The sequence below is a fragment of the Malus domestica genome, chromosome 05 (assembly GCF_042453785.1).
Source record: "Malus domestica chromosome 05, GDT2T_hap1".
In the NCBI taxonomy this organism is placed as follows: Eukaryota; Viridiplantae; Streptophyta; class Magnoliopsida; order Rosales; family Rosaceae; genus Malus; species Malus domestica.
The window spans coordinates 43,238,801-43,254,732 of record NC_091665.1 but is presented as its reverse complement, the minus strand read 5'-3'; the positions used below and the strand labels follow the sequence as shown (position 1 = coordinate 43,254,732).

Below are 15,932 nucleotides of genomic sequence, written 5' to 3'. Positions count from 1 at the left end.
TTGTGTAAATGGCGGATTTGTATTCCATCCGGATCTGTGGAATCCTAGGATCCTCACATCTTAGTCATTCATCGTGCATCATATGGACAAAAATCATTTGATTTTCTTATTTAAAATTAAACACAAATAGTACATGACGAAAACTGACCACACAATATACAATAAACGACTAGGATGCTAGGATCCCCACAAAATGGGCCAGGAGAGAATAATCCTCTTCCGTAAACGGCTAGTTTTGCAGCAGCGCATGATCTTCATACTTTTGTGCAGGTAACCAAACCATTCTTGGTTTAAAGAAATACAAAGAAGACAAGTGCCCCTCCACCTCCCCACCTCCTATCTGTCCTCCTAACACACTCTCTACATCTACCCTCTTTTGCTCTAAATATACACTTCAGCATTTGGACTTCCCTAGCTTACTTCTTTGTTTTGGTCGTAAAACTGTGTCGTTTAGGTTAACTTCTCCATGACTAAGAACAGGAGGATCTTCACCACTGTGCTGAGACTGCTAGCCTTGGCTGCGACTGTTTCTGCCACCATAGTTATGGTCACCAGCCACGACTCTACCAACGTCTTGAACTTGACCTTCAAGGCCAAGTACAACCATTCTCCGGCTTTCACGTAAGTTTACTCTTCTAGTTTCTTCAAGTTTGTAACAATTTCGTAAACGTGAATTAGGTCTATTTGTTAAAAGGCAATATGCATGTTCCCTTGCATTCGAGTTCTATGTCGACCTCTCTCTCTCCGATGATAGTCCATTTTTTCCTCGTAATTAATCATCGTCTTAGTGTCCTATATAATTTTTTCTTATCATATTTTGTTTAACTTTTTTTTTTTTAAAATCATGGAAAAAAGGTACTTTGTGATAGTGGAGGCAATTATAAGTGGATACAACCTTATAATCCTGCTTCTTTCTTCCAAGGGCTCACTTTGGCGCGTGGTTATCATTCTAGATGTGGTAATAATACCACATTTTCCCTTCATTTTCATAGTTTAAGTAAACGTCTTCCTTTCTTAATTCTGAAATAGTTACATGTTTACCAATATGAATCGGATAAGGATAAGGATCAAGGATAAGGATTTTGCATGAAACAGAAACACTAAAATGACCGTGTTCTAAACCAATCATATACAATGTCATGTGGAAAAGTTTGAACATGTGGTGACACGTGATAGACTAATAGACATGCATGGGCTAGACACCTCTACTTTAGCGTTTTTGTTTCATGTAAGTCTCTCTCCGGCTCGAGAACTGTCAATCTAATTTCCAACTTAATAGAAACTGAGGGATTGAAATTGGTTCAGGTTGCAGCTCTTCTTCTTACTTCAAGCATGTCAGCTGCCTTGGCGATAGCTCAAGTGGGCAAGAAAGGGAACACTCATGCTGGTTGGCTGCCAATTTGTGGACAGGTCTCCAAGTTTTGCAACCATGTCACTGGAGCTCTTGTTGCTGGCATCCTTGCAGCAATGTTTTACTTTGTGCTTAATCTGTTTACCCTTTACAATGTTCTTAATCCTCTATTTGTGGTAAAACCTAATTAATTACCATGGGAATTTTGATGGTTAATTTCCATAATTTTGTTCTTGCTTTCTGCTTAGCTTTTCCTAATACTGTAAAAAGATAGTAAAAGTGTAATATTGTCCTTGAATGGCAGTTTGGAATTACGAAAAAGTCCTTTTCATATTTTATTTTTTCATGCTATGTATGAAGAAAGATTCAAGGAAACTGTGATTATCTGCCACCTGTTTATATCTGTTTCTTGATATTTTTTTTGTCAGACGAAAGTACTTCCATTGAAAACTAGTACAAGAAAGAGAGCTGCAACTCAAAATATATATGGAGGCTCACACAAACTTAGGCGCGTAAGTATAAAAAACAAATAAAAAACCCTAATCTAAAGTAGCATAAACCAAGTTATTCAATACTACAGTCTGGTAGTATTCTTTTTCATTTGGAAGTGAGAGGTCTTAGATTCGAATATCGTGGATGACGAATTCAATACCAAATTAGGCTACCCTTTATGTGGCTTTACCGAACTTTTCCTCATATATAAAAATATCGATGTATTCAAAAGTAGCATAAACTAAAGTGACTTGTCTCATTGACAAAAAAAAAAAGTGACTTGTCTCACTGTCTAAGGTCAAGTGTGATTTTGATGTGTGAAAATTAACATTTGTTCTCAATAACGTAAGGGTGGTGCTATATACACACTTTTTTTACTTTTTACATATTTTTTTTAATTTTAATCATCGGATTAAATAAATTGAAGAAAATCAAATGACAGAAATTAATAAAATGTGTATGAATAGCACCCTAAGGCATTATCATAGAGTCTCTTCTCAATGTTTAAAATTTCCGGCATTGAAACCCTCACAAAAAAAGATATCGCAGTAGTAAAATTTCTCCAACCATATTTAAATCATCAAAAAATCATTTCTTAGGTAAATTTCTGACCTTCACAATTGCCCATTGCTGATGACAGGGACTTTCTCGTATACAGAAGAACTCTGTCTATATCTTTTAGGAAGGGAGATGGATTGTCTGCCCTCCCATTTCCATACTCTTCTCATCCCCTCCTATTTTGTCTGGTCACGGTTAAGCCACGTCAATAAAAAGTAATAAGAATATAAAATGTTGACTTGCCTTAACCGTAACCACACAAACAGAAGGGGATGGGAAGTGTTGGAAGAATAATGCAAGCTTTTGTCTAGTTTTGATGGATAACAGCTCAGCTTAGGCAGCTTTCGGCTAGTCTTAGTGCTAGTGTTAGCTGTTTGCTTTAGTCATGGTGTTTAATGTTTACTTTAGGCATAGTTAAGTGATAATATTCCCTCATCGTTGTAAAGCTAGTTAATGGCTTAAGTTAGAGAGAGTGGAGGTCATCATCATGCTTGCTTAGCTGCCATTGTCCTCTACCTTTTGTCCTCCATTTAAGAACTTAGGCTTCAATTCCGGATGAAGAATCCAACATCTGTCTTTTATATGGCCAAGAGAATCACAGTAGTTGCACTTTAAATCTGGTCCTTTTCCCTTGTAAACTTTGCTTTCAGGACGTTTGTTGCTAGAGACATAAGCCCTAGTCTTAGAAACGTTGTATTTAGTCTCTTAATTCATGACTTTCCTCCTTACTTCTTCCCTTTAGATTATGGCACACACACTAGTGAGGAAGGGAGTTCAACATTCATTAAGATGTGACTTCTGAGATCTTTGAACTCTGGACCTAAGCTTGCCAAGAGTTGAAAAATCTTGTCTTCTTATACTCTCTTGATCAACACAATGGCATCAGTGGTATGAGGACGATAAACATCGAGCTCATTCCACATGTTTGTAAGACTGCCAAGGTGTTGAACAAATGCTTTGCTTTCTTGTTGTAGACTTGCCAGATTTTTCTTAAGCTGGAAGACACGGGCAACATTATTTTGATTTCCATACATCTCTTTTACTTGCTTCCAGAGATGCATGGATGACTCGGAATAACTGAAAATTTCAGCAATCCTTCGCTCCATTGAATTAAGCAACCAAGACATGACCAACTGATCTTTGCACAGCCACGACTCGTATGTAGAAGAAGTGACTACTGGAGCTTCAATAGCACCATTTACATAGCCAAGCTTTGATCTTCCTCCAAGTGCAAGAGATATTGCACGACTCCAGGGAAGGTAGTTGAATTCATTCAACAAAACAGAACTGAGACGTTGATTAGGATTGACCTCAACGTCAGAAAATGCTGGAGCATCCATCGAGCTTTCAGTTTCAGAAAGTTTTTCAGCCATCTTGGCTTAGAGCAAAAGAAACTTAGCGGAAACGATTACTAGAATCAGGAATTTAGAGTTCCTGCTCTGATACCATATTGAATTTTTGATGTATATTTTATATATAATACAGTTACAAAATCAAACATATATAGAAGAAGAAACGGGAAAGAAAAATGGAGGACAAAAGGTAGAGGACAATGGCAGCTAAGCAAGCATGATGATGACCTCCATTCTCTCTAACTTAAGCCATTAACTAGCTTTACAATGATGAGGGAATATTATCACTTAACTATGCCTAAAGTAAACATTAAACACCAGGACTAAAGCAAACAGCTAACACTAGCACTAAGACTAGCCGAAAGCTGCCTAAGCTGAGCTGTTATCCATCAAAACTAGACAAAAGCTTGCATTATTCTTCCAACAGGAAGAGTATGGAAATGGGAGGGCAGACAATCCACCTCCAGAAGGAAGAATGCAACGCCCGTTGAATCTCTGCTGCAGGAAAACAACATCGGCAAACAGCATACCGCCGCTGGGGATGATGGATGATGATGTTCCAGGAAGGGCAGTGGAGTAAAAGTCTATTCTGTGACTTGCATAAATATTTGGAAGTTCAACGAACCATGTACCGGTCCGAGCCCTGTAAAGATCATATGCATGAGGCAGCAGACGGATTATGATGGTTCCCAAGTAAAAGGCGGAGGCCAGAGCCTTTTCTCCTGAATTGAAGAACAAGTTGAACAATATCTAAGGGAGCAGAAAACCATCCAGGACAAAGCTGGCGTAAGAGCTGAGGTACTCCCTGAGAGGGTGGTACTCGTAAGCAAGGAAGAAAATGCCGATAATATCGGTGAAATATCGCCGATATTATCGGTTTTTCGCGCAATGGATATTTTAATAGGTATCTGAATGGTTTTCGTCAAAATAGCGCGATATTATCGATAATATCGTGATATTTTCGATAATATCGTGACATTTTCGATAATATCACGATATTTTGGTTTCTCGACACTCACAACCTCGCCGGAGAATCGGAATAACTCCGAGCAAGAACGAAACCTGCAACCAAACGGAACAAAATCATCACTATCTTTCAACAAAAATCACCACTTTATACCAAAATCAGTGACAAAATTACACTAATCCGAGAAGCAAAGGCTTGAATTCGAGCAAGATCTGGAAGAAAACAGTAGAAGCTGAGAAATCGAGTACCTGACCGGCAGTTACAGTGCTAAAGATCATCATCTTTGGAAGGCCGCGGATCGGACGGAGCTGAGAGATCAATGAGCAAGCATTTCACAGATCGTATTCGATCAGCGGCTGAAAGAGAGGAGAGAGAGAGAGAGAGAGAGCGCGTCAGAGGGAAGAAGAAGGTGAAAAACTATTGAGGAACAGAGACGCATCTGTGAAGATGAGGGAGGAGACGGTGCGGGGAGAAAGAGATAGAGACTTTAACATACCACCCGAGGTGGACGGGTAGTGGACGGGAGACTTAAACATACAAAACCATTGGCTTTGATGGTTGTAACTTGTAATTATGAGGTGGACAGGTGACGTGAAAGAGGTGAGGTGCACCTCTGATGGTTTTAACTTTTAATAACGAAGGCCATCCATTTATATTTTTAAAAGTTTAGGATATATTATATATATATATATATATATATATATATAAATGTTATATAAATTATAAATTATTTAGATAATATTTTGTTTTTTTTTTACTAAGCAAGCAGATTATATTCGAACCCGCCCTTTGTCAACACGCACCTGGGCTTTATCCAACTCGCTACAGATGTGTTTGTGATTACATATTCAGCCTGTAATATTTATATGGTCGTTAAGATGTCTGCAAGGCTTGCAAGCTAATATTTATTATCTAGGATAAATTTCTATATTTTAAAAAACACTAAGGTGAAAATTTTGAACCTCATAGGAACTCTATGTGGTACTAAGTTACTCATGTATCTTACCATGAAATGTATAAAGTGTAAAATATTGTACTAATTCATTATATATAAATGATTATGGTGTGTTTAGACTTCTTTCATTAATTACTACATATTTTATACATTCACAATGTTTGTCAGCTCGCTATATAATCAACTTGATAATGTTAAATCCATCATGCAATGCATTTCCTTCCAATTTTTTGTGATAAACTAATAGATAATTGACTAAATAAACATCCTGCAAAGTTTTAATAAAAATTTCCAAGTTTTTCTTACAATTTCCGTGGTTTCCATATAATTTTTATCGATATCGATATTATCCCGATATTTCCATCGATATTTCCGTGTTTTCAGACTACCGATATTTCCGATATTACCGATATTTAATACCTTGCTCGTAAGCAATAGGGTGGAGACTGACACTTGGTAAGGTGGTGGTGGCGGGGATTGCGATTTCTTAGAAAAGGCCTGTGTGATTCCAGGTAGGAGTTGTTCGACAGGTACACAAACCAAACTGTAAGTCCACCAGCTATATATTGCATAAACAACTTTCCACTCAGAATCTCTCAAGCTCTTCTGATTTCCATCGCATTGTCTTGCGGACCACGTCAGTTGGAGAAGACAGCAAAAGGAGAGCTACCATCATTAACATCCTGACTATTACTCATTCACTTGAAGCCATCCACCAGTACCAAGAAAAGTATCCCGGTGGATGATGTGGTGGTTTGGCACAAACATTGCTTTAAAGTTGACCAGAAGCGGAATCATGTATCCCAGAGCAAGAACAATAAGCGTCATAATTGAAATGACTGGAAGAACATCTGGGTGCTTCTTCACGCGGAGGAGCTGCAATCCGATAAGGACGCATGCGAGGGTTTTGGAAATGAGAACCATAACGATTTCCAAGTCGATTCTTGAAATAAATGCTGCAGCTTGGTTATAGTAAATTGAATTCGATGAAAACTGAATTGGTTAAAAAAAAAAAAGGGTCTAACCTTCCCCTTGTACTTTCAATACTTCCCCAAACATTTTCACGATCCTTTGTATCCAATGGAGAAAACTGTACATTAATTCTAACAGCACAGTCTAACATGTCCTTCTGAATCAATGTTTGATTTTTCAATGGTACGCGCCTGCATCCTATCATGCATAGATTACCATAATCCCTGTCATATATTCCTTCAGCAGATAGTTCTGCTTTAAACGGGAAAACATCATGACGAGATTCAAGACTTGTGAACCACAACCTATAGCTGACGTTCATTGGACTACTATGGGCAGGGTTTTTCTTCTGCTGCATTGGTGATTCTGTTTGGGGCAAAGTTAGGTTTTCTAATCCAAGTTTTTCTTTATAAGATGAGTAGTGTTATTCTTACCACAATTTTATACCATATTTCTTTATAATCTTAGATGGCAGATGAGTTGGACAAGTTACATAATTTAATTTCAATCTTTATATTAATTAAAACACTTAAATAATCTTAGGTGAAAGAAGGAGATTTCTCGTATACCACAATCATCATTTAATTAACAATCTTTTTATTAATTATTGATTAACGTTTTGAAATTAAATGCTAATTAATTTAGATGATGTGGCTGTCCACCTAAGATAGTATACAATTGTGGTACAAAAATATAGTAAGAATAACATTATTGTTATAAGATGCTAAAGATTGAAATTAATGTGTACTGGATGAAATTTAGGATTCGTGATAGAGAGTTATTGATATGACTTACAAAAAAAATTATACAGGGCTTTGCCTTCTCAGTTCATGTGTTGGCTTTTGCTCATGCGCATAAGTAGATGGATAGAATTAAGTCATAGTGGAGAATACAATTTATGATTTTATATGCAAAAAAAATGTTTTTTCTTGTATTGATAATAAAACTATTATACGATTTTTCAGATTATGAAACATTGTCATAGACAAATTTAGTTTTTATGGTTTGTAATGTTGTTTTGTCTAAATTTTTATGAAACTTTTATATTGGGACCATGAATGCTCTCCTAACCTGTGAGGACCTCTTTTATTAAAGTCATAGAATTAATCTAAGGAAGTTTTAATAAAACATTCCGGGTACTGTTCACTTTTAACGAAAAACCACATTTTTACCTTTAACTGTCACTATTCACTATACCTTTAAAAATGGAAGATTTTTTGAACTTTTCGTTAGTTTTCTTTAATCTAAGGAGACAGTATTAAAACTAATGAGTTTATATAATCATTTTACACCTAAAAAAAATCAAAACACGCCAAAACTAAAAATAGGATTCACGCTCAAGAACCAACGACTACCGCAGTTTGAAGAGTTCGAGATCTTCGCCCTGGATTGCCTTCGAGGTAATTTTCCTTTCCGTTTCACTGCTCAATTTTTGTCTCCAAACCAACAGATTCTTATGATTAATTAATAACTATATATTGTGTTCGACCCTTTTGGGAAGAATGTCAATGACCTACCCAGCTTTTCGAATTGGTCGCACTCGAAAATTGCGAGATCAAAAGTTTAATTGACTTATAAAAAATCGATTCCTGTTATAATTTTAAGAAATCAACTTATGTGGTATCTTTTAATTTTGGTTTTCGTTTGGTTCGTGAGAAAATTTTGAAAAGAAAAATAGGGTTCACGCTCATCCTCCCTCTCTACCACTCTGCTCCCGCCCTCTCACCGTTTAGTGCGTGAAATTAAAGACTCAACAAATTTGGTTCTTGTACTTATCAGATTAGCTTGTAAATTTCTTGTTAAAGTAGAAAAAAATTGATTATTTTCATGCTTGAGTGGTGACGGTTTGGCAGTTGGGATAATAATAGGATCATGTTGAGGAATTGCGAATCTGGGTTGATTGTTATGTGGGTTTGCTTTATTTTGTTGAAACTTGATAATAATTTGGTTTAATTGTTATTAACAAATTATTTATTTGAGAAAGGTGGTTTGATTATTTACATTGAACAAACAAGGGTGGTTTTAGATTTATAGACTGAATTTTTCGTGAGTTTGACTGTGATTTGTAATTGCAAATGCCGTAGTACAAGTTGCAAAGGCACTAATTTGGAGTAATGTATTGTGAATGTAATCATCTATCAATGAATCTAAAAAGCTTGTCTACCTTTTTATTGAATGTAAGCAATATTTATGTAAGGATGAAAAAAATTGGTTTGATTCCAATCTCAAATCATTTGTTAGACATTTGATTCTCAATCTCACTAAATTAGTATTTGAACAACTCAGTTTAGTTTTCTAAATTGGCTCCAAAGTCTTCTTTTTTCTTTCTTTAGGTGAACAAACAGAGGTCTTGTCTCTGTTAGCTTAGTTGCAAATTTAACCAAGTCATGTCTTTTAGTCACTTCCGATGAATGGTGCTATCGTTGATCTTATGCTTTCTCAAGAAAATTGAGGACAATTTTTTTTAAACATAAGTAGTACCGAGTAATCAAATTTGAGAATTTCCTTATTATATTGGGATATACACCAAATAAATTACAAATGTTCAACATCTATTGAGTTCTTGTGATTATACTAAGAAGCTTGAGATTTATCTCAAAGAACCATGGCACCAAAATATTAGGATGTACTTTTAAGAACATCTCTCCCTCTACAGTGAATTGTAGTACTTAGAATCAACTTCAGTGATCTGGCAAAGAAGATAGAAGTGAATTGTAGGATTAAAACCAACTAAATCAGTGCTAATATGCCAAAGTAATATATAATTGTAACTTTAGAACACTTACCATGCATACCAGCAATATGTGGTGTTTCATTTGGTACACATGTTCTGTCATGAGAAGCTTCGACATTGTGTATGCTTGATCTATGAAATATATACGTGATATATAAGTATACATGAACTACAATCCTATGGAATGATTGACCAAGCATAAGTCAATTAAAAAAAATAAGAATTTTACATACGAATTAAAACCAAGTAAATTATTACCCGTCTTCTGATATCGGACATTGTCTTATGGTGTGCTCGAGTTCTCCACATGCCTTATACTTCTTAGCTTTCCCCATTGCCTTTTCTTTGGAAGACTTCATTCTTTTCCCACTTCCCTTGGCCTTTACTTGAGCTGGTTCATTGATCATATATTTTGAAGTTTTCTTTTTGTTGGCACTTCTCCAATAAAGAAATATACTTTAGCTCAGTAACCTATATCTGCTTCAATAGCAGTATGGTATTTATACAGTTTTACATACACCCGCATGCAATAAACAATAGCACACGCATGCAATAAATAATTACAATAAAGTGATTGTCTAGTTGTGAGATCATGCAATATTCTTCTGCCCATCTTCATCAGCATCTTCGACAGGACTTCATGGGTTTCATTTAGAATATTCATTTCATCATGTCAGCAGGCACATGGCTTATCACGGCCCCTCAAGCTGAGTGGGCAGGAACGGACAGGAAGCTTGGAAACCAGAAACAAAAACTGGGGAAATGACAAGCCTTTTGTGAGAAGATCAGCTAGTTGATCAGTGGAGGCAACATAACCGACAACAATTTCTTTTCGAGTGACTTTTTCCCGCACATAATGGTAATCAACCTCGACATGTCGCATCTGAGCTTGATAGACTGGATTAGAGGCAACAGCGATAACACTGATATTATCACACCAGAGACGTGGAGGAAGAAGATGAAGATGAAGATCACGAAAAATGTTTCGGAACCAAGAGAGAGTGGCGGAGGTGTAAGCAAGCTGACGGTATTCGACCTCTGTGCTGGAGCGAGAGACTCCTCTTTGTTTCTTGGAACTCCACGAAATGAGATTACTACCAAGGAAAATACAGTAACCTCTAGTGGATCGTCGATCATCTGGATCCCCCGCGTAATCAGCATCAGCATACGCAGTGAGAGTGAGGGAACTAGCAGTGTAGACAAGGGCATGATCATGTGTTGCTTTTAAGTATCGAAGAATACGTTTGACAGCAGCCCAATGTGTGGTTGTCGGTGAATGCATATATTGGCAAACTTGGTTAACCACGAAAGCAATGTCAGGACGTGTGAAGAGAAGGTACTGAAGAGCACCAACAACACTTCTAAATTCAGTGGCATCTGAAAGAGGTTCCCCTTCATGAAGACTAAGACGACGACCGGCAGTAGCAGGTAGGGGTGGGTTCAAATAACTGAAAACCGAAAAAAACCGAAAACCAAACCGAACCGAGGCCGAAAAAAATCGAACCGAAACTGCCAAACCGAACCGAACCGAATCTGGCTGGTTCGGTTTCGGTTTTTAAGGTTCGGAAACCGAACCGAACCGAACATATATATATATTTAATTTTGTTTTCAATATTATAAATAATTTAGTGATACAATCATAACAAGACATAACCTGTTACCAAGTTGGTTTGCTTGAAACTTTTCAAGCCCCTGTGCATGGGTTCGAATCCTCATGCCTCCAGGGTTTCAGAAAAGTTTTTTAGTTTTTTTGAGCAATCAACAACCTTTTAACTTAAAATTAAATATAAATACTTAAAACCTGCTGCTGTGAGGAATCGAACCCCTTCCGTCCAGGGGGGATAATTCCTTCAAGCCAACTTGACTGTAGGCTTTGTGTTGTTATAATTGTACCAGTAATATATTTATAGGTTTCTAATATTTAATGCTTTATAAAATTTCTTAAGATTAAAAACCCTAGCCGTCACTCTCCCAATCCCATTTCGGTTTTCCCTTTTCTCAAGCACTCTCTCCCCTCCGCTATTTCCTCTCTGCCTCTCTCTCTCTCTCTTTCTCTCCCCTTCCTCTCTTCCTCTCCCCTTCCTCTCTTCCTCCAAATCACTATCTCTCTTTGTGGATTTCGACGGTAGCAAAGAGGAGAGCCAAACCACAGTGGCAGTGGAGCAGTCCAGTGGCACAACATGGGACTGATGGGCAGTTGACGGCGGACGAGGGCAGTCATTAATCGTTGCAGATCCATGGATAATTTTTCAAGTTTTGTTGAGAGTATTTACTTTTTAAGTTTTGTTGCGTCTGTTGAATGGATAAGTTTTGAGCTTATATATTTTGGTGTTCCGGTATCTCATTATCTTCTATTCGTATTTTTAGTATTGCTGATTCACTTTAAGTTTGTTTACTTGCTGAGATAATGCAATCTGAGTTGGGATTTAATATAGCTTCTTAAAAAGTACTTCATCCAAATCATAATTTTCCCTCGCCCCCTTTCGAATCGGAAGCAGAGAGGAGGATGGCAGAGGGAGTTCGAATCGGTTCAATCTCTTCCTTATTTTAACTATTAATTTAAAAAAAAAGATTTATTTTTTTGGTTTGGTTGTGTTTAATTTGGTTGATTTAAATTTGGTTGTGTTTTATTTTTTTCGTTTGGTTGTGTTTATTTTTTTCGTTTGGTTGATTTTAATTTGGTTTTGTTTTTGTGTTGTGTTGTTGGTTAATTTTCGTTTGCAGATTTTTTTTTTCAATTTTGTTGGTTCTGAACTTCTGATGAATTTGATATGTAGCTTCTAAATTTCATGGTTTTGCAATTTGTTTTGGGTATGCTGGATTTGGTTAGGTAACTTCATTTATGAACACTATTAGACTATTAGTTGAGGTTTGATTAATTTGTGAGAGTACATACGGTTTGATTAATTTGTTTTGGGTATGCTGCTGCTGAAGCCTGGATTTGTTGTGGCTGTTTTGCATTTTTTGGAGGAAAAAAAAAAAAAAACCGAAACCGAACCGAAAAAACCGAACCGAAAAAAAAACCGAACCGAAAAAAACCGAAAAAAATTTGGGCCGAACCGATAAGAACTGAACCCAGCCCTAGTAGCAGGTGTTGAAGTTGGCTTGCAGTCGGTCATCTTGGTGTGACGGAGGAGATCCACAATGTATTTAGATTGAGAAAGGTACATGCGAGTAGGTGTACGAGTGACTTCCATGCCAAGGAAAAATTTAAGGGGCCCAAGATCTTTCATAGAGAATAATAGGCCAAGCTGAGCAATGAGACGTGAAATGTGAGCTGCATCATTCCCAGTGACTAAAATGTCATCTACATAAATCAAAAGATAAATAATAGTGGCACCATTGAAATATGAAAACAGGGAGGCGTCGGCAGTGGAAGCAAGGAAACCTAAGTCCTCCAAGTGATGAGAAAAACACTGAAATCATGCCCGGGGTGCTTGTTTAAGGCCGTATAAAGAACGACGAAGCTTGCAAACATGAGTAGGATATTGAGGGTCCACAAAGCCTGATGGTTGTCTCATAAAAACGTCTTCAGCCAGTGTGCCATGGAGAAAGGCATTTTGGACGTCAAGTTGACGAATATGCCAGTGAAAGTGAAGAGCAACGGACAGTATGAGGCGAATGGTGGCATGAGTCACAACTGGACTAAAAGTTTCCCCATAATCAAGACCTTCCTGTTGATGAAAACCATTGGCAACAAGACGTGCTTTGAACCGTTCAATGGAACCATCAGACTTACGCTTGATGCGATACACCCATTTGTTTGGAAGAACATTGAAATGGGGCTGACAGGGAACAAGTGTCCAAGTACATGTGCGTTGGAGTGCATTAAACTCCTCTGCCATTGCTTGCCTCCACTCGGGATATTTATTTGCTTGACTGAAACAAGTAGGTTCAACTAAATCATCAACAGTAATAGCAAGTAAAGCATACTTAGGATTGGGTTGTCGAATCCCATCCTTAGCACGGGTGACCATGGAGTGAGAGGAAGTAGTTAGTGGAAGTGGCGGAGACTGCCCTATATTCGAACTGGGGAAAGAGCTGATGGGTGTGGGACGTAAAGGGGATGGATCTGATATGGGAGTGGTGTTAGTAGGTAGTATATTGGGAGTACGTTGGGAAGAAGAGGTGATAATAGGAGTAAGAGAAGTGATAGGATATTGGGGCCCTAATTCTAACGTGGCAGGAAGTGCATCAGAGGAAGAAGAGGGGATAGTAGGAATGGAGTCTTTGTATGGAAAAGACTTTTCATCAAAAACAACATGGCGAGATAAAAATATTCGACCTGTAAATGGATCTAAACAACGATATCCTTGTTGATTTAATGAATATCCGAGAAATATGCACTTTTTGGAACGAAATTGCAACTTGTTATTGTTATATGGACGTAAGTATGGAAAACATGCACAGCCAAATACTTTAAGAAAATCGAATTTAGGAGATTTTGAAAATAATTTGTAACAAGGATAATTATTTTGTAAAACTTTTGTTGGCAACCGATTGATAAGGTAGTTAGCCGTATGAAAGGCTTCAACCCAAAAGGACGCAGGCAAAGATGCATGAGCAAGAAGAGTAAGTCCAGTTTCGACCAAATGACGGTGTTTTCTTTCGGCTAAGCCATTTTGTTCCGGATGATGTGGGCAAGTGAAACGATGATGTATGCCACGAGTTGCCAAAAATTGTTTAAAATGAGTATTGATATATTCGCCACCTCCATCTGTTTGAAATGATTTTATTGTTGTACTAAACATGTTTTCCACTAATTTTTGAAAAGTGACAAAAGTTGCAAAGACGTCAGATTTTAATTTTAAAGGATAAATCCAAGAATACCTAGAGAAATCATCAATAAAAATAACATAATATTTGAATCCATTAATAGAATGAGACGGAGACGTCCATACATCAGAGTGGATCAATTCTAAAGGAAATGACGACACAGAAGTAGACAATGAAAAAGGTAATTTATGACTCTTACCCAGTGGACATGAGTGACACACTTCACTGTTGACTTTACCAGAAATGGGCAATTTATTTCTAGTGACAAGAAGTTTCAAAATGGAACTAGATGGATGTCCTAAACGAGAATGCCAAATACTATCTGATACACGAGTACCGATGCATGCAAAAACGCCATTATTGTTTGAGATGGAAAGTCTGGAAAAGGGATAGAAGCCATTCCTACTCTGGCCGTGCAAAAGGATCTTCCCCGTTTGCATGTCCTGAATATGATAAGAGGTAGGAGACAAAGTTAGAGAACACTTGTTATCTGTGGTAAAACGATTGATGGAGATAACATTAGTGGTAGCATTAGGGCAATAAAGAGTGTCTAATAATTTAAAGGTGTGATGAGGTGTTCGAATATAGGAATGGCCAACTTTTGAAATATGCAAACCTGTGCCACCAACTACTCCGTTCACATGATCAGTTCCATGATAGTCACGGGCAGCAGGGACTTGAGCTAAGTCGTTGGTGATGTGGGCGTTGGCACCAGAATCGAAGAACCAGTCTTGAACAGCAGGGGTACTGCGAGAGCCTGAGGATGGAGCAGCTGCAGCAAAGGCTTGAAGACGAGAGCCAGGAACACGTCCCTCATAGGCCATAATCAGACGGTTGAAACAATCAATGACAACATGTCTGTGGCGTTGACAAATTTGGCATTGAACTCTCCCAGAAGAATAAAAAACATTACCTCCAGAACCACCATTGGAATTTGGAAGGTGCAGTACCAAGGACTCCATCATTGTTGGAGCGATGTGGAGGACCTGAGGGATGAGCAAAGCGTGGTCCTCCAGGTTTGTGGTAATGTCCAGTGTGGAAATTATGATACCATAAAGAAATATACTTTAGCTCATTAACCTATATCTGCTTCAATAGCAGTATGGTCTTTATACAGTTTTACATACACCTGCATGCAATAAACAATAGCACACGCATGCAATAAATAATTACAATAAAGTGATTGTCTAGTTGTGAGATCATGCAATATTCTTCTGCCCATCTTCATCAGCATCTTCGACATGACTTCATGGGTTTCATTTAGAATATTCATTTCATCATGTCAGCAGCACATGGCTTATCAGCACATGGCTTATCATCCAACACCTAAACTGGAGCGTAATCCTTTAACTTCAATACGAAGCGATTTGATTCCTTTTCTTACAAGTTCAGTTGTTTCTTCCATAATGGATGATTCATCAATTAAGCACTGTGAAAGTTGAGATAACTGAATATGCCTCATCATTAATGACTTGTATTGCACATTTTTTATTTCTAATCCATCTCCATACCAAACTCTTTCAGCCTTCACACTTTTGGTCCATCTTTTCATGATGTATTGGCTTGGCAAATCTACAATATGAATACTTCTGAGAAAAAATACAATATGTCTGCATGGAATTCCTTCAAACTCAAATTTTCGACTGCTGCAATTTGCAAAAGTAGAAACTTTATCGTGAACAATATGTCACAATGTTGAGTTTTCTGCATCAGCACGTATAACAACATAAACACATTCCTCTTCGTCCTCCCTTATAACATCACACTTCAAATA

At 37.5% G+C, this 15,932-nt stretch overlaps 2 protein-coding genes and 2 long non-coding RNA genes across 4 annotated transcripts; 2 read left to right on the top strand and 2 right to left on the bottom strand.

Annotated features, from left to right (window-relative positions):
• Positions 1 to 393: 393 nt before the first annotated feature.
• Positions 394 to 1,684, top strand: LOC114825267 (CASP-like protein 1C2). The gene is made up of 3 exons (XM_029103678.2): positions 394 to 621; positions 856 to 958; positions 1,306 to 1,684. Exons 1-3 carry the CDS (start codon positions 467 to 469, stop codon positions 1,540 to 1,542), a joined length of 495 nt encoding a protein of 164 aa, XP_028959511.1. The 5' UTR covers positions 394 to 466; the 3' UTR covers positions 1,543 to 1,684.
• A 1,571-nt stretch (positions 1,685 to 3,255) lies between these two features.
• LOC139196277 (uncharacterized) lies at positions 3,256 to 3,774 on the bottom strand. Its single transcript, XM_070821965.1, has one exon. It carries the CDS (start codon positions 3,772 to 3,774, stop codon positions 3,256 to 3,258), a length of 519 nt encoding a protein of 172 aa, XP_070678066.1.
• Positions 3,775 to 7,951: 4,177 nt separating this feature from the next.
• LOC139196569 (uncharacterized) lies at positions 7,952 to 11,812 on the top strand. Its single transcript, XR_011581631.1, has 2 exons — positions 7,952 to 8,047; positions 10,062 to 11,812. It is a non-coding gene; the product is annotated as an uncharacterized lncRNA (long non-coding RNA).
• LOC139196570 (uncharacterized) lies at positions 9,132 to 10,045 on the bottom strand. The gene is made up of 3 exons (XR_011581632.1): positions 9,640 to 10,045; positions 9,434 to 9,513; positions 9,132 to 9,336 (listed from the first exon to the last, which is right to left on the bottom strand). It is a non-coding gene; the product is annotated as an uncharacterized lncRNA (long non-coding RNA).
• Positions 11,813 to 15,932: the final 4,120 nt, after the last annotated feature.

Coding starts and splice junctions, on each gene's coding strand:
- LOC114825267 (XM_029103678.2), top strand. CDS start 467: ATGACTAAGAACAGGAGGATCTTCACCACTGTGCTGAGACTGCTAGCC. Junction 622..855: donor AACCATTCTCCGGCTTTCAC/GTAAGTTTACTC, acceptor CATGGAAAAAAG/GTACTTTGTGATAGTGGAGG. Junction 959..1,305: donor TGGTTATCATTCTAGATGTG/GTAATAATACCA, acceptor AAATTGGTTCAG/GTTGCAGCTCTTCTTCTTAC.
- LOC139196277 (XM_070821965.1), bottom strand. CDS start 3,774: ATGGCTGAAAAACTTTCTGAAACTGAAAGCTCGATGGATGCTCCAGCA.